The sequence below is a fragment of the Leopardus geoffroyi genome, chromosome E1 (assembly GCF_018350155.1).
Source record: "Leopardus geoffroyi isolate Oge1 chromosome E1, O.geoffroyi_Oge1_pat1.0, whole genome shotgun sequence".
Classification (NCBI taxonomy): Eukaryota; Metazoa; Chordata; class Mammalia; order Carnivora; family Felidae; genus Leopardus; species Leopardus geoffroyi.
Genome location: NC_059330.1, coordinates 27,187,860 through 27,206,890, shown reverse-complemented (window position 1 = coordinate 27,206,890; position 19,031 = coordinate 27,187,860). Strand labels below are relative to the sequence as shown.

The window sequence follows — 19,031 nt, the reverse complement described above, 5'->3', positions numbered from 1 at the left end:
TCTGAACTGATAGGAATATGCCACTTGAAGTTCTGTCACTTAACAACTGGGAGAGACTTTGTAGGAAGGAGCAGTTTCCTATGTAGTTGTATAAATGGGCATTGATTATGTATGCTTTTTAAAATGTTTAAACATGTGGAATTGGTGAGAGCTTGACACTTGCCTTTTGTTTAACTTTGTTTTTTAAATAAAGCATGGCTATTTCATATGGAGTATTTTGAATAGCACTAGGACATTCTTGGTAGAAAAGATAAAAAATATATATGCATAGCTTTCTTGGTAGAATGTGTAAATGAAGAATGAGAAAAAAATATATGAGGATTACATAGATTGCAAGGAGTGCAAGAACCCCATCCATTTGTAACCAAATCTGCTTTTTCTTCAAATAAAACAACCCTGAGGTTGGAGGTCAGTGCTTACTGTTGACACCATGCTTTTCTGACTACATTTATTTGGGGACCTAGCTGGGAAGTAAGAAACACAGATTTCTTGACTTTCTTTTTTTCTTCCTCTACTCTCTTTCCTAATAGTTTTCTTTTCTTATAGTTGTCTTGCACCTGCCTCTGAAGAGTAATTTGAGATTCAGTTAGTTACTATTTGACCCACACTATTAGTTTTTACTCTTTCTCAACATTCGAGGACTTAAGCTGTGACAATTGAAGCTCAAAATTGTCTTATGTGAATGCTTGCTATAGTGACTTAGAAACCTAGAATGCTTCTTTTACAGAATAGTTTAGAAGATAACATGTTGCTCTTACATATAGTTCTGGGTGGTCTGTAAGCCATTAGAATTTTTTCTCCACAATTACTAGAAAGGTTACAATGGAGGGGCGCCTGGGTAGCTCAGTTGGTTAAGTGTCCAACTTCGTGGATACTTCTACAATGAAGATTAATTTATTTACTATTACATATGAGCCAGTATGTTTTGATGTCAAATATTCACTATTAACAGGTTAAAATTCCCCTACAGGGCCGCCTGGGTGGCTCAGTCAGTTAAGCATTTGACTCTTGATTTCAGCTCAGGTCGTGATCTCATGGCTCATAAGATGGACCCCCACATGACAGTGTGGAGCCTGCTTGGGATTTTCTTTCTTCCTCTCTCTCTGCCCCTACTCTGCTCTCGCTTTCTGTCCCTCCCTCCCTCCCTCCCTCTCTCTCTCTCTCTCTCTCTCTCTCTCTCTCAAAAATAAATAAATAAAAAGAAAATTACATAAGTCTGAGGACCCATCCACTCAGAAAAATAGATGTATATATCTTTGAAACTAGTGGACAACTTGTTTTGTATAAGGCCTTCTGAAGCCCACCAACAATCCCTTCGTATGTGGTTGGGGTCCTCATTTATCTTCCTTCATTAGTTCTGTACCTAAAAGTTACTACAAAAGTTAAAGTCTTGAAGAAATGAGTTAATAATTCCTAAGATTTTATTTTAACCAAATTTGTTACAAATTATTTATCAGCTTGTATACTTGCCTTGCATTGCAGCATATACTTGAATTTGTAAAGGTAGTTAATCTTCTACTTTATTATCATGTTTGTATTAATAGTTAGACTATTGCTTGACTCTTTGCCCTGGTATTCAGTAACTGAGTTATTATAACTACACTTTGTAACTGGTTGTGCTTGCAGTCGTTGAAGTGAAAATAAAATGTAGTCTCTTAATCTTATGTTTTATTTTATTCAGAAGCCGGCCTAGTTATTATTAAGTGTGATTAGCAGAATTTGACAAAAGAATTTAGATAAAATACAGTTAACTTGGCTCAGGCCAGTCCATAAGAGAGTAGTGACAATGGTGGTCTCTGGGGAGGAAAATTGGATATCTGGGCGGTCACGGGCAGAAGGAAGACGTGTGTGTGTGTGTGTGCGGGCTTTTTAATTTTGCTTTGGATTTTGTTCCATGTGAATTTATTATCCGTTGGAAAAAAGGAAAAAAAAATGGCCAAGGCTAATGAAACCTTCAGTAACTTTTTAGCGGTACTTAATCTGTTAGACTACATTTAGGCACCAGAATATTAATGACCCACTCTGGTAGAGACCTTCTAGCAAGTGCCTTTTTCTCACACACTTACGTGGTTTTCAAAAACCTACCATCTTTAGATTCTCTATATTTATTTAGCAAATACTTTAATATCTTCTTAATATACAAAGCAAATCTGATTCCATTATTTTCCTTGTAAAAACCCTTAAGTAGCTTCCTTTGCCTTTGGAGACATTCAGGATTCTTACTGGGATACATTCAGCTTATCAGTTTTAATTCTTTGCTCCGCAAGCCTTTCATAGTCATATATCTGGACCTTAGTATTTGTTCTTCTGTTGAGCATTCTCTTTTCTACCTTCCTTGGACACATTCCCTTAGCTGTGGGCCGCCTTTAACCAGGTCCCTCTTACATATCTTTGTTTTGGCGCTTTTGGCAAAGCATTGCCAATTGTTTACGTGTCTGCTTTTGTTAGTTCCTTTACATAAGAACTCTGAAGTTTTAAATCTCTTTTTATGCTGAAGTTAATTTTCAGATTCCTAAAGTCCAGTACTTGTGAGCAAATGACTGCTGAATATTGAAGGGGGTAAGGGAGGACAGACCTTAAACCAAAAAAGGTCAATGACCTCAAATCCCCTGAACCACAAAAGGTAGCTGTTTCCTTTACCTTTTTATGTATTTGTTCTGCCTCTTAGTTATAACCACAAAGTTAACATATCTCTAGTTATAACTACAAGGTTATAATAAAATAGTTGAATGCTGTATTTGTTGGAAGAACTGAAGGTCGTCCATCAATAGCCTCGTTTGAATGAATAACGGAGTTGTTACTGTTGACCTTGAAGCATTAATGGTTAAATGAGGTAATGACAATACGTGAATATCAAGTCTTTCTGATTCACTTTGTAACATGACTTATTATGTTTTTGGTTTTTTTCCCCAGCTCCAGAATCTGGGTATAAACCCAGCAAATATTGGCTTCAGTACCCTAACTATGGAGTCAGACAAATTCATCTGCATTAGAGAGAAAGTAGGAGAGCAGGCCCAGGTGGTAATCATTGATATGAATGACCCAAGTAATCCAATTCGAAGACCAATTTCAGCAGACAGCGCCATCATGAATCCAGCGAGCAAAGTAATTGCATTGAAAGGTATAAAAGATTGTGGGGTGGTTTTCTTTCCTTTTTTTCCTTCCCTATGTATAATTTATTCAAATACAATAAAAGGATCTACCTTTTTTTGTATACTAAATTTGGTTAAATCTGCAAACTTGAAGCTATTACTAAATTTGATTTTAACTACTTTCATGACTTGGTATGTTTCTGTGAAATGTCTTTCTATTCAGCATAGATCTATTTGGAAAAATTTTGAATTTTAGATTTAATGAATTTAAATTTTGTACCTCCAGTGTGATAAGACTGTGCTAAGTACATAAATCCATCTACAGAAGACAAATTAGTGATTCATATCCTGAAATAAAATATGCTTTAATATTAGCACTTAAACATTGCAAGATTTTGTTACGAAGATAAACTTAACATTTATGTTGTGCCTTTTTTTATACTTCAGGTGTGTGTTTCATTTAGATTGTCAAGTTCTAAAAATGTCTTGAATTGGGTGCCTGGCTGGCTCAGTCAGTAGAACATGTCAACTGTTGATCTCAGGGTCATAAGTGTAAGCCTCACATTGAGTGTGAAGCCTACTTTTTAAGAAAAATGTTTTACATTTACACTGATTTTTAGAAGTATATGTATATGTAGATGGGTATTAAAGCTTTGGAATCAAGGGTATTAGAGTTTATTCAAAGTAACTTTTTAGTGTCACACAGTACAGAACTGTACAACCTATCAGTCCAAGCAGTTCAAAGAACCTCATACTGTCTGAGAGACTATCTTAATTTTTTTCCTTTGAACTATAGAATGAGAATGTAATTGACCCCCCCTTTTTTAATTAAAAAATGCTTATTATTTTATTTTAATATTTGAGAGAGAACATGAGAGGGCAGGGATGGGCAGAAAGCAAGGGAGAAAGATAATCCCAAGCAGGCTGTGCACTGACAGCAAGTTCGTGAGTTTGAGTCCCGTGTTGGGCTCAAACTCATGAACTAGGAGATTGTGACCTGAGCTGAGATCCAGAGTCAGACGCTTAACTGACTGAACCACGTAGGTGCCCCAAATGTGTGTTTATTTTTGAGAGAGAGAGAAAGAGAAAGAAAGAGAAAGTGGGGCAGAGAGAGAGGGAAACAGAGGATCCAAAGCAGGCTCCTCGCTGTCAGCATAGAGCTTGATGTGGGTCTCGAGCTCACGAACTGTGAGATCATGACCTGAGCTGAAGTTGGATGCTAACAGACTGAGCCACCCAGGTGTCCCAGCCCTTTCAAACAGTAGTTTATGAGAAGGCTAAGTGACAAGCTGGCTGACTCTAAAGGCATTTAACTGTCTATACTTTGCTTTATTGTTTTTCTTCTTGGTAGTAGGAGGAGGCTTTAAGTTCCTAGTAATTTCTTGATAAATTTGTTAGGTAAGTTGTTAAAGGTGCTGAAGTGTTTAAACAGATTTTCTTCACATTATTTAAACTTTGTATTTAGTAGTAATACTGGTTAGGGATTAAATGCAGGGTTGGGGGCAAGCATATTCAAATAACTACGTCACCATTAACATATCCAAGATAGGAGTTGTTGATCTCATCTTAAGGAAAGGTCCCAGCTTTCACTTAGGGACGCATGTTTTATAGCAGCAAGCTATAAAACAATTGCTTCTGTTAAACAGTACACATATTATACTTTAAGGTATTAAGCTCCCTTCAGCCTCCTTAAAGAATTTAGATTCAACTGCTTAGCACCTCTCACACCTCTCTATTAAAAGGCCATCATTTTAATTTTCTCAGTTCTTTTCTATTTTTAATGTTATTGTTATCTTATCACATTTCTTAATGCTTTCTTATGTGTGCAGATGGTGAGTTATCTTAAATTAGATTGTATTAGTTATTGTCCTGTTATATAAAAAGAATAAATTGGAAAGATTTTCAGAGCATTGTAATAGCATTATAGATTTGTGCCTATATGTCTACACTACAGAGTTAAGCTGTTAACCCTCACCCTCTTCCCCCAAATCACCCCACATATATTTACGCCAACCCCTCTTGTGTTAAAAAAACAAAACAAAACAATAAAAGTCTGATTAGGGATTGGGAAAGGCAGCAGAGGAAAATAAGTCATTCCCCAATACTGCTTCCCTCTGAAGGGAAATCCTTGGCTTCTTTTTATAAACAGGACTATAACTAACAATTGTTCAAGTCTGGTTGTGGTTTACATATTGTGTGGGATGGGAATAGCATTCTTTGTTTTATGAAAGAAGTTTTTACATATGTGGTAAGAAGGGTCATGGTACAAAGCTATATGTTTTGTGTCCCATCCCATCACCCCTCCCTTGCTACTACCTTATAATTTTTGTTCTTCAAGAGCCAGATTCTCTATGGCTCAGGAATGGAGTTTTCCTTAGTCTCTAAGGGCTAATCTGGGTTAGAGAGCCTAGTGATAGCTGTGGGCTTTGACCTCTATTAATTTAGACCTAATCACTTTTTCAGACTTATAGATTTCAAATTAGAAATATAAGCCCTTGCATCTGACTCAGTGAACTCTTAACACTCAAGGCAAATGTCATCCTTTTACCATTGTATTAAATGGATAAAGCTTGAATTTTGTTCTTATCTCCAGTATATTAACAGCATCTGAAACTGCCCTCCTTTATTTCCTCCTCCTTTTTCTCCGGCACCTCCACCTTTCCCTGTGTATCTTAAACCAGTTTTAGCATGCACTTCTTTTATGTGCTAGTAGTGTAAGACTGAGTTGAGGTTGATCCTCCTTCAAAAAGCAGTTTCCACAAGATTTTATTGGATGGGGGATGACTGCCTCTTAAAAAGTAGACATTTTCCCCCATGTGTTTGTATCAGATTTGCTTTGTTCTGTGTACCTGCAACTAACTTAATTTATGCATAAAGTAAACCTTCTTAATTAAAGCCTGAAGGCTACAATCTTGTTTTCCATGAGTATTAAGTGAGCTATTCTTCAGACTCATTTTCATTTGGGATTTAGAAATGTATAGCAGTCATCTATCTATTTAAAATGTCTGTTAGAGATAATAAAGTTTTTGCTTCAGCTGTAGATATAGATTGTGGATTTAGTCTTAGCTATCTCTACAAAGGTTGCTGCTCTAGTAGTGTCACTTGTGTAGTTGGTTATTAGTCTCCTAACAGAACCATTTTGTTTGAAAGTTACAAATCACTAGTCTAGCTATATAATAATTTATCCTGCACTTTGTTTTCTTAATGACTCACAATTCTTAATTTTGTTTTTAGCTGGGAAAACTCTTCAGATATTTAACATTGAAATGAAAAGTAAAATGAAGGCCCATACCATGACTGATGATGTCACTTTCTGGAAATGGATCTCTTTGAATACGGTTGCTCTTGTTACGGATAATGCAGTTTATCATTGGAGTATGGAAGGAGAGTCTCAGCCAGTGAAAATGTTTGATCGCCATTCTAGCCTTGCAGGGTGCCAGATTATCAATTATCGTACAGACGCAAAGCAAAAGTGGTTACTTCTGACTGGCATATCTGCACAGGTAACATTTTTCTAGATGTTTGATAAAAGGTATAGAGAATGAATGTGCTCAGAATGCAGTTTATTTTGAAATTAGGTTGTCTATGCTTGGTCCTGGTGAATGAGACTTATTTGGAAAGACTTTCTTTTTTAAGAAATAAAGGTTGCTAGCTTAATGGCTTTATGCTGACAATACGTTTTCAGAGTACTCTTACCAGGTGATTTTAGGTTTAGGTTTTACTTGCAGTTTGAGTGGATATTGAGTTCCTGTGTGAATGATTTGGAACTTATTATGGCCATTTATTGCAGAATGAGTTTTCTAGTATATATTCTTTAAGATAGTGTAAAGAGATGGTTGTATATGAAGCACATTTTAAGTATTCATATTGTTTTAATAAGGTAATGTTGGAGCCAAATTTTAAATGAAGAGGTATCAAATCTACATTGAGAGACTACATTTTAAAGAATTATAAATCCTGCCAAAAGTGATATAAAACATTCTAATTATTTTACCTCTTGATGAATCTGGGAGTTATTGATTCATTGGGTCTCCAAACTTTATTCTCTTTGATCCTTTGTAGCAAAATCGTGTGGTGGGAGCTATGCAGTTATATTCTGTAGATAGGAAAGTATCTCAGCCCATTGAAGGACACGCGGCTAGTTTTGCGCAGTTTAAGATGGAAGGAAATGCAGAAGAATCAACGTTATTTTGTTTTGCAGTACGGGGTCAAGCTGGAGGGAAGGTAAGTTTTGGCTTTGGAAGTTGTTAGTGAGCACTGATCTTTGTCTCTCTACTAATTAGTCCTCTAATTTCAAAATAGTCTTACCCTTCATTGTTAATTTTTAATTTTTTTTCTTTAATGGACTGTGCATGAATTTTTAAAAAAAATTTTAAAAATGTTTTATTTGAGAGAGAGAGAGAGAGAGGGAACGAGTGGGGGAGGGGCAGAGAGAAAGGGGGACGAATGATCCCAAGAGGGCTCTGCACTGACAGCAGAGAGCCTGATGCAGGGTTCACATTCACAAACCATAAGATCTAGACCTGAGCTGAACTCGGAGGCTTAACCTACTGAGACAACCAGGTGCCCCAAAGTTGTTTTGATGTTGTTGTTGTTTTTTAAGTTTACTTACTTTGAGAGAGACCAAGAGAGTGTGAGCAGGGAAAGGGCAGAGAAAGAAGGAGAATCTCAAGCAGGCTCCACGCCGTCAGCACAGAGCCCATTCAGGGCTCGAACTCACATACTGTGAGATTATGACCTGAGCTGAAATCAGGAGTCAGATGCTTAATCTGGTGTGCCACCCAAGCACCCCGTTAATTTGTTTGTAATATTCAGATTTATGGTGACTTAGTTTGTTTAAATTCTGCTTCTAGTGATACATATCTAAAATGAATTAGTGTTTTCTTGTGATACTTGTCTAAAATGAGTAATGTTGTGTAACAACTTTTTTATATCAGCTCTTTAAGGGGCCCCTGGGTGGCTCAGTCAGTTAAGCATCCAACTTTAGCTCAGGTCATGATCTCACGGTCGGTGAGTTCGAGCCCCGCGTCAGGCTCTGTGCTGACAGCTCAGGGCCTGGAGCCTGTTTCAGATTCTGTGTTTCCCTCTCTCTCTGCCCCTCCCCTGCTCATGCTCTGTCTCTCTGTCTCAAAAATAAATAAGAACATTAAAAAAAAATTTATATTGGCTCTTTAACACTATTTTTATTGCCTTTACCAAAGGCCTTTGTTTTTAAACTCTACTGTGTGTAAGAGTGATTAGGGTTGCTGCAATGTACATTTGTTTGCCTTACATGTGGAGAGTCTGGTCCAGGGGTACCTGTGTGGCTTAGTTGGTTAAGTGTCTGACTGTTGACTTAGGTCATGATCTCATGGTTCAGTTTGTGAGATCCAGCCCTATGTCAGGCTCTGTAATGATAGTGTGGAGCCTGCTTAGGATTCTCTTTTTCTCCCTCTTCTCTGCCCCTGCCCTGCTTACACTCTCCCACTTAAGCTCTCAAAAAAAATAAAAAAAATAAATAAAAACATAATCTCATTCAGTAAGTGGAGCTCATAATCTACAATTTAAATGCCATAGGTGTCTAGATGGGTATGGACTACAATTTGAGTATTATCGTCCTAAGTCAGCTTCTCAACCCTGGCTGTATGTTGGAATCACCTAGACAAATTGAAGTACTATATATTGGGATTCTTAGTTACAGACAACAGAAAGAAGGCCTGGTTGGTTAGAGTATAAAGAGTTTAGTGAAAAGATAATGGATTATTTGCATTTAGCTAGGAAGGTTTAAACCCAAGCTTGGAAAAAATGAGGAATAAAGGAGAATGGGCAGTAGTCATGGTCCCAGCCTAAAGCCCTGCCATAGAACTTTGGGGACTCAGCTACTGCTATGACTGCACTTCTGGATGCCACAGTTAGTACTGCTGGCTGTAGGAACTCATAAGACTGAGATTGCTTGAAATCTATAGTCTCTTAGCAGAGAGGGAACATACGCGCAGAGAGTTAAAATTCTGCCTAAAATTTCAGAGTAAGAATCCCTGAAGTGAGGAATGATCCAACCATCCTTTCAATATGACAAGGATAGAAAACATTGGTATTTATGTCTCAATTGGTACAATTTAACAAAAAGACACATAAGTTTTAGAAATCCAATCTTATCCTTAAGACATAAGGCTGAGACTTTTTTTTGAAAAGTCCAAAAACTTTGTCATTTTTCTAGTATCTGAAAACCTGTGCCTGAGCCTATAGTCTGCCATGGCTTTTGGAAGGCAGCTATATTCTGTACCAAAGTCTGCCATGGCTTTTGAAGGAAGACCCAGTTCTTTTCAGTATAGGTAGTTATCCTAATTAAGGATGAGACCCTACAAGTTTCATATGGTATATATCTTGGAAACCATATTGTTTTCTTGTTTGAGTCCGTTCTTGACATGACTAAGCTAAATATATAATACTCTTTTACTGAGATTATTTACTTTCTTTTGCCTGGCTGATGTACAGCATCAGATATTTTAAACCAAAATATTCTCATCCATGAGGTATATGTGATTAGAGAAACAGTTTAGGTGTATACTTTCCATCTGTGTTAGAGTAGATGTATAGGCAGAGAAGGATTTAACAATTTAAGTTAGAGTTCTATTTGGAAGTACTAAATTATCATTGAAAACCATGAGAAGGTGCCTTTGTTGGTAATATATTACCATTCTGTGTCCTTAATACAAGGTAGATTGAGGTATGATCCCTCTAACTATTCATTTAACTTTTTAAAGTTTTTATCTTGAAGTAATACAAGGACAGCACAGAGAGAGATGCCTATGTTCTTTACCTAGTTTTTGGTTATATCTTACAGAGCTATATAGTACAGTAGAAAAACTAGAAACAGATGTTAGTACAATTGTGTTATTCTGTGTCATTTAATAGGAGTAGATTCATGATACATACTATCTTCCCTCCTGCAATCCCTTTTTAGTCACACCCACTTGCTCCCTTTTCCCCCCACATCTGTAACTCCTGACAACTACTAATTTACTGTTTGTATAATATGTCACTTCAAGAATGCTATATAAGTAGAACTGTATAGCTTGTGACCTTTTGAGATTAGCACTTTTTTTTTTCACTTGGCATAATGTCCATGAGACTTTTTTTTTTTTTTTACTGAGGAGTATTCCATGCTATGGTTGTACCATAGTTTAATATTCACCTATTTTGGGACATTTGGGTTGTTTCCAGCTTGGGGCTACAAATAAAGCTGCTGCGATCAACTGGTAAATGATCTAGATTTATATCAATTTTATTTTCTTGTGAACAGTTACATATCATTGAAGTTGGCACACCACCTACAGGGAATCAGCCCTTTCCAAAGAAGGCAGTGGATGTTTTCTTTCCTCCAGAAGCACAAAATGACTTTCCTGTTGCAATGCAGGTATTTTAAGTAAAACAAATGGACTTTTAAAATCTCTCCTCATTACAAAACTAACCCCAAACTGCTACTTACAGTCAATATTAATAGTGCTTAGAGGAATATCCTTTATTTAATAGTAAAGTTTATTAGTAAAAATTTGTGAAGAAATATTCTTAACATTCACATAATACATAAACTGGGTTATCATAAGTTCAAAATTATGTTTTCTCTTTTATACATTTTATTCATACTCTTTGTTTACAGTAAGAGCTTGGGATATTAACGTGCTATAAAAAGGAGAAACCATACGTACGTTAACTTTTAAAATTTTTCATATACGCCTCTTGTCAAAGTTCTAGAATTTACCATATCTGAGATGGAATTAAGTTTTTTCTTTGTAGATTCATGATTTTACTGAAGTGTTGATTTTCTTTGTACAGATCAGTGAAAAGCATGATGTAGTGTTCTTGATTACTAAGTATGGTTATATCCACCTCTATGATCTTGAGACTGGTACCTGTATCTACATGAATAGAATCAGTGGAGAAACAATCTTTGTTACTGCACCTCATGAAGCCACAGCTGGAATAATTGGAGTAAACAGAAAGGGACAAGTAAGGAAACCTTGAAACTTAAATTAAGCAATAAAGTAACACTGGTGTTAGCTTTTCTTTTTCCTAAAAAGCAAATGTGGTTTGGATGTCAGAAAATAATACATACATAAAAATACAGAAGCACGTGATAAAAAGTCTCTCTTTGATCCTGTCTCAGAGAAAGAAACTGACATATAGCCCCTTAGGATTGTGTTTATCTGTCTTTATTGTCAAAAGAAATGACTCTCCATACAAAGAAATTATTTGGGTCACATTTTACAGACACCATACTTTCTTTTCAATAGGGTTTTTTTTGTTCCTGTGATTGCTAAAACAGATAATCAACTATTGGGAAAAGAATTCTCTCTACATCTCTTTTCCTAACTCTAATTATTATTAAATATTTAATGTTGGAAGGTGATATGTTATGGTAGCTATTGTGGGGTACCTGGAAAGTTATCCAATTAGATAGGGAAAATCTTAGTTGTTCTGAAATTGTCACATTGAACAGACCTCTTCCCAGCACCTAACCAAGTGATCCTTTTTCTCTTTTCTTAGTATTTTAATGTTCCACCAGGAAGTATCTTATTTTCTAAAAAATGGTTAAAATTTCAAAAGCAATACTGTTATCGGTCTTGCCTTTTGCTAGTTTTCCTTCAAGTTAGTATTTTTCCCAGATAGAAGTGGATAGGGTAATTATGTATGTAAAGAGGCAGATATTATAGAGAAAGGGAGTCTTTCTCTACCTATCATTCCCTATCTCCTTCCCACACCTGGTTAGGTGCTCCTGCTTTATGCCCCTAGAATTTAGGTAGCTCTCCTCATAGCACATATCACAGTGAGTTAATTACCAATTACTTGTTAAACTGCTTCAGTTGCTATTCTTCATTAGGAAGGGACTTTTCTTTGTTTAATTGTATTTCTACACCAGTCACTGTCTGGGCGTATTTCTACACCAGTCACTGTCTGGGCACTAAAACAACTTTAAAAATTCAGTAGCTTTCATTTTATTCAGTTGTATGGATCTCTCTTGGAAAAATCAAGAATACGTTGGCCTTTTGGTGAACTAGATTAGTGATAATTTAATAATCATGAAGTTGTTAAGCCAAAGATCTTTTTATTTCTGCCACTGTGCTGATGGTTTTAAGATAATGCTTAAACTAAAGTATCTGGAAGAGTTTCACCTTGTATATTTGCTGTTCATAACTCTGATTTTAAGAATTTATTGATCACCTTCCCCAACAGATTTTGTGTGCCAGTTGCTCTGAGTAGGGAGATGAGTGTTTATAGTAAGCTTAGGACATTTCCTCCACTCTTTGATCAAAGCCAACTACAGTTGGACATATTCCCTAAGAATGAAGTCATGGTTTCTATTTGTTTGAAAATGAAAAGCTATCAAGAGAAGATTTTTGCCAATATCTAGCTTAAATTCTGAACTTGGTAGAACTGAGTGGGTACTTTAGAAGGTAGAGAGGAACCTTTTCTGACCCTTGTAGATCTTAAGTACTGGTTGCTAGAAATCTGCTAGAATAGTCTAAAAATAGGATGAAAATGAAACTAATGGATTTGGTGTCTGGGGAAGATAAAGGTGTAGCAATTAGTAGGAAGCTTCAGGCAGTGTAGTTGGAACTAGATTTGTTCATCTTTACTTTTCCTAGGAGCTAAGCATGAAGAGTCAGGTCCAGAATGCAAACTGTTAAGAAAGTAATTCCTTCCTTTAATGTCTTAATTTGTAGTAGAATGACATGGGGCAGATACAAGATAGCCATAGCTTTGGGGGTGGGGCGGGGGGATCTGACCTATAGAAGTGAAAGCATTTTGGAAGTTAAAATTTCTTCATTTTTCTCAAAAGGAAACAGAACAGGCAAGGTACACTGTTACTGTCTGTTTGGTTACTGAGTTCTCAGATTGTATTTTTATTCTTAGTCCTGGGACAGAAATTTCACATTTTCATTTATTTAACAAATATTAAGCATTTATTTTGGGCAAAACACTGTCTGATACTAATAATGCAGCTAAGGAAAGATACATCCCTGTCCTTATGTGGAATAGTGACTAAGAAATAGATGAGAAATTGTAGTATTAGAAGTGCTGTTGGGGTAATATAAGTAGTTTATAAGCTGAGGTATATAACCATATTTGGTGTTGGGGAGAGGAATGAATATGAACATAGTGAAGGAAAGGTTCCCTTTCTCATGTCAATTGATAGTAGTTTAGATTTTAGGCAAATAGGGCAGGATTCTGTGGCAGTGACATTTTAGGAGGACTAGGATGAGTAACTGTTCCCCAAATAGAAGCAATGGAAAGTGCTCTTTACTGATGCTACATTTATTAAGCAACTGCTGTATACCTTGCATTACATTAGGTGCTTAAGGATTCAGTGATCTCTCCCCTCATTGTTATATAATTTGGCCTCTAGGAATGTAAATGTAATTAAAGAAAATTACTGAAAATCCTTGTTTAAAAAAAAAAATCCTGAAGTTAAGAAGAATATACCTTAAACTTCTTCCAGCTGAGCCCTAGATTTCATTTAGATTTTGTAGCTTTTTCAGAGTCCTGTGGGTTGTCGAGACTGTGTCTCTCAAGAATTGATAAACAAAATGGAGAGCTGTCTTTCAGAGCTCAACTAAATGGGAGCCTTTGGTATTAACCATGTTAAGAATGAATGGATGGTAGCAAAGCAATTTGTTTGGACAATATGAAGATAGTATGAAATAGGGAGTTATTTGTCTTACAGAATGGCCATATTGTAGGAATCTGCAACTGTTTAGCAACTCTTTAGTCTTCTCTGTCTTGGCTTTTTTTTTTTTTTTTCCCCCTTTAAAACTAAAAAAAATTTTTATGGTAATAAGAAAACAACTGTCACAATTTCATTACCTTATGACTCAGCAGTAAACAGCTCTAAACAGATTTGGTATCTTTGATAGCCAAATGAATACATTGCAGCTATTCATTAATCTTTAAATTTCAGGTTCTGTCAGTATGCGTGGAAGAAGAAAACATAATTCCTTATATCACCAATGTCCTACAAAATCCTGATTTGGCTCTGAGAATGGCTGTACGTAATAACTTAGCTGGTGCTGAAGAACTCTTTGCCCGGAAATTTAATGCTCTTTTTGCCCAGGGAAATTACTCAGAGGCAGCAAAGGTAGCTGCTAATGCACCAAAGGTAAATAGCTATGAAGTTGCCATGATTGGATTAATGTTAATAAGCTCTGTTTCTAATACTGTTAGGAGTGGAACCAGTTCTCCACAGAGAAAACTGATCCTTTTTAGCTTGCATTTCCTTTAGTCATATATGAGTTACATGTCAGTGCCTCTACATTTGGTTAGCTTTTTAAAACTCAGATGTCTGATATGTAGATCTAGCAAGCTATGATTTACATAGATGTAATAATGTTCAGTTACTTAGTTACAATACTGATTGCCCTCATCAATGATAGTTACTGATTTTATTTCTAAGATTTGAAAAGTTAAGTAGAGCATGTTAGTAAGATTTGTCTGAAGTTTAGTTGAGTTTATTCTTACCAGCTTTGTATTATGTTGGACTGAATTAACCTTACACCTTGATCAATCAGCATTATGAAATTTGCACTTAATTTAAACCTAGAACAATAGCTAGCTATAAATAGTTTATGATTATGCTGTTCTCTCATACAATGGCATTGTAATTGGGTTGATAGATTTCTGATTCTGAATAATCTCATAACCTTGAACCAGAGGCGTGATGGACATTTACTGAATCTTTACCATTCAGTGTATTGAAGATTTTAAATTTATTATTGGTAGATGAAATCATGCTTTGAAGATTGGCCTAAGAGATCCGTGGAGTTATTAGTGTGATGTTGGATCACCTATTAAGAGGAGTCTTTAACATTTCTCTTTCTTAAAGGGAATCCTTCGTACTCCAGACACTATCCGTCGGTTCCAGAGTGTCCCAGCCCAGCCAGGTCAAACTTCTCCTCTACTTCAGTACTTTGGAATTCTCTTGGACCAGGGCCAACTAAACAAATATGAATCCTTAGAACTATGTAGGCCTGTACTTCAACAAGGACGGAAACAGCTTTTGGAGAAATGGTTAAAAGAAGATAAGGTACATTAACTTACGTTAACATATTTTTGCTTTGATTGCATTAAATACCACGGTAGCCAGTTAAAAACATTTAGGCTGCACCAAAATGTCCACTATTTACTGCTTGCAGGAATAGAACAAAGACAGACATTGCATGAGATGCATAAACTTAACTACCTTTTGAAAATAACTTTTTTTGTGGCATGTTGAGATAGGGTATTTTTGTTCAATTTTTTAAATGGAATCCAGGATTCTTGCTTGGTACTTAAAACTACTAACCTGGAAACAAATTGCTATCCTTTTGCTTTAGGAAAAGTGTAGTGAGAAAGGCCTATTTCAGTATACATTCATATTTGTCAACATGTGTAACACTCATTTGAATATAAGAATATATTCTTGTCTTTCACATTCCACGCTTGATAAGCACAGTAATTTTAACCATATAAATGCCATATATATATTATATATATATATATGTTTTTTAAACTTCCCAAGTATCATCAAAATTGTCATATTTGCTGCTTGTAACCATGTTTGGATGTACAAGGGAAACATATAAAATGTTGGATCATTGATATGAAGACATCAGGCCTGTCTAATTAGCAGTGATAGAGATTCCCAAAGTGATTTCACATAAAGTTAATTTGCATTATATGGGAAAACATTTAACTAGTTTCTTGAAATTTTTAAAAATGTGAACCTTTAAAATCTGTTGTTGACCAGCTTTCTTTACTATAGGATTTCCCTATGCTTTTTATATTTACTCAGTACTTACTAATTTATTTTTACACAGAGCATCTAATAGTGCTGTTTCCTAAAGCACATTATGGGAACTATTGCTTACTTGTAAGGCAACTAACAAATTTAAATGTTGCATTGGTGGCATTATTCCTTTCATAACCTCCATAAAAAGCCTTTTCCACAAAGTAGCATTATTGAATTGTTCTCTCTTATGCCACTGTTGAGAACTAAGGTGGTACTGTTTAAAGTACTCTTGAGTAATGAATAACTTTTAATGTTATTACACCTTTCAGTTTTAGTGTATTTGATAATATTTTTACATTAGTGATTCTTAGCCCTTGTTTCTTGACCCAGCTTCTGGCAGTCTTATAGGATACTAGAGAATAGTACTTCAGAGTTGGGATGCTTGGACAGGAGTCTGTGCTGAAGAATAGTTACTAGCCACACTAGCGAGTATTTGAGATGCGTCCTAGTTGTTTCAGATAAGGGAAGAGGATGGGAACAACCAAAGTAACTGAGTTGACCTCTACAGCCTTATGAAAGCTTTTTTTGTGTATCATTACCTTTTTTGTGAATGGTCCTATGGGATCCATTTATGGTAAAAGGGACACTGATCAACTCTACATTAGTTAGCACATATAGTTAAGAGGTATAGGCTCTGGTAGAACTTACTTGTCAGTGATAACGCTGTTCTCTAACATTACTATTAAAAGTAGAAAATCAACTCTGGTATATAAGGCAAAACTCTTAGGGAAACTGTTTTCCAGATTGGGCAGCTGACTGACTCAGCTTTGAATAGCACAGAGGAGGGTATCTGCTTGTATACCACCCCAAAATTCTATAGTTTTTATCTCTTTGACCTTGTAAAATTTGTATATCCTGCTTTACAACCTTCAATCCAAAAGTCAAAATGATAATGGAGCTTAGATCCTTTAGACATACAGATTACATCATAATTTTAAGAAGGGTCCTTATGATAAGCCTCATCTGGCTCTTAAATACTAAATTTTCATTTGGTTACATTACATTAAAAGTTGCATTATTTTTGGAAAATTGGGACCATGTGGGTCTGATATATGAATACAGTATTCTTAATAGAAATACAGGATTCTGCTTTTAAATACTTACCTTCCTAGCAAAGTAGTTGTAACATCTTTATGCATGAAGTCCTGGTGGCCTTTTTATCCTTTAGTAGGATGTGTGGAGAATTCTCCTGAGACAGTCTTATGAATACAAGATCAAGAGTCTTTACTAACCACAACGCTTGCATATTTATAATATATTCTGGGATAATTGAGTAAGTGCCTGTCATATTAGTTTTAATTTATAGTGGCAGTGATATCAACTATTCATTTATAAAATAGCTCATGGATTACTAAACAATCTCTTTTTCCTTTGGACAGCTGGAATGTTCTGAAGAACTGGGTGATCTTGTGAAATCTGTGGACCCTACCTTGGCACTTAGTGTGTACCTGAGGGCTAATGTCCCAAATAAAGTAATTCAGTGCTTTGCAGAAACAGGGCAAGTCCAGAAGATTGTTTTATATGCTAAAAAAGTGAGTTCAATGAAACAGATTCTCAATATAACTTTGTCAAAACATTGAGAAATTAGCCTATAGGAACTGTCAGTGACTTTAATAGTGAATTTCTTTAAATTTAGAATTACTTGAAGAAGTATAAACATTCTATTTTAGTTCTCATATACAGAATTATGCTTATTCAGAGATGGAGACACTGGGGCACCTGGCTGGCGTAGTAAGCAGACATGCAGGGCTGATCGAGGGGTTGTGAGTTCAAGCCCCATGTTGGGTGGAGAGATTACTTTAAAAAAAAAAAAAGATTTAAAAAAAAATGGAGGCACTCTTGCTTGGCTTCTCAGAATTTAACATGTCAGGGGCCTGTTACCTGTTAGAACAAACTTCGAAATGGTCATTCATTGAAACTAAGTCAGTTATAAAAATTTATAGCTATTCATTCAGGTACGTTTACCACCAAGGTGTCTCTTTGCCTAATATAAACAAACCAGAGTCAGTTAGCATGTTAAGTTAAAACTGAGTTTGTACTTTCACCAGTAGTTCTATATTAGCAAAATTCTGTTGTAGAAAAAGCCTTTAAATGCTATAAACATGAAACTTTGCAGCAAAGTTGCAAATTTTTTTTCTATTTGTAGGTTGGATATACTCCAGACTGGATATTTTTGCTGAGAAATGTCATGCGTATCAGTCCAGATCAGGGACAGCAGTTTGCTCAAATGTTAGTTCAGGATGAAGAACCACTTGCTGATATCACACAGGTAAAGGCATTAAAATGCATTCTGTAGAAGGTAAGATTTAAATAGGGAATGGAGGGATCTGGGTTTAAACAGCTTTGGAGAAAAATGGGTTATTAACCTTTCAATTTGTAGAAACTAGAGTGTGTTCATCTACATGCATAAACCTCAAGCGTCTTATTAAAAAATACAAAAACAAAAGTTGCAGAAGACTGGACGGGAAGATACCACCTATATACAGTTTTAAAACATGCAAAACAGGAGCACCTGGGTGGCTCAGTAGGTTGAGCATTCAACTCTTGATTTCAGCTCAGGTCTTTAACCCAGAATCCTGGGATTGAGCTCCAGGCTAGACACAGAGCTTGTTTGGGATTCTTTTTCTCTCTCCCTCTCTCGTCCCTCTTCCCTGCTCACACACATGTGCTCTTGCTCTGTCTCAAATAAAAATTTAAAAAATGTGCAAAACAAACACCATCTTGTTTAGAGATGTATGTATTAAAAATATGAAAAATACATGGGAATAATTAAACACAAAGGATGGTTGCTACGGTTGGATGAGGGAAGAGATGCATAGAGGAGGTGGGAGTCACAGATTCCTTCATATTTTGTATTTTAAATATTTCATTACAACTTTGAAGCTATTATTTTGATTATATTGTGCTATTATATAGTATCTTGAAATACTTTGTTTTTACCAGAACTAAAAATAACTGCAGATGACAAAAATTTATTCTTAAATTGTGAAGTGATATTGTATAAATAATATTTAAATCTGGGATTTGGTCTGGCAATTTTTTATATGTAAAGTAAGAGATTTCATTTATGTATTGTCAACAGTATCCTAGAGCAAGCTTTAAACGTGTTAATTTCCTCTAAATCCTTTTTTTTT

At 35.7% G+C, this 19,031-nt stretch overlaps 1 protein-coding gene across 4 annotated transcripts in view; it reads left to right on the top strand.

The window, feature by feature from the left end:
- CLTC (clathrin heavy chain) overlaps positions 1-19,031 on the top strand; it is a 65,820-nt gene that overhangs the window by 21,255 nt on the left and 25,534 nt on the right. For 2 of the 4 annotated variants that reach the window (XM_045490651.1, XM_045490653.1), the window contains exons 2-11: positions 2,914-3,121; positions 4,922-4,924; positions 6,327-6,595; positions 7,155-7,316; positions 10,375-10,488; positions 10,908-11,081; positions 14,032-14,229; positions 14,953-15,153; positions 17,277-17,429; positions 18,044-18,166. In XM_045490651.1, coding sequence (XP_045346607.1) covers positions 2,914-3,121; positions 4,922-4,924; positions 6,327-6,595; positions 7,155-7,316; positions 10,375-10,488; positions 10,908-11,081; positions 14,032-14,229; positions 14,953-15,153; positions 17,277-17,429; positions 18,044-18,166 — 1,605 coding nt within the window. The remainder of the gene's footprint in view (positions 1-2,913; positions 3,122-4,921; positions 4,925-6,326; positions 6,596-7,154; positions 7,317-10,374; positions 10,489-10,907; positions 11,082-14,031; positions 14,230-14,952; positions 15,154-17,276; positions 17,430-18,043; positions 18,167-19,031) is intronic. The other 2 variants (XM_045490654.1, XM_045490652.1) reach the window with 1 other exon arrangement.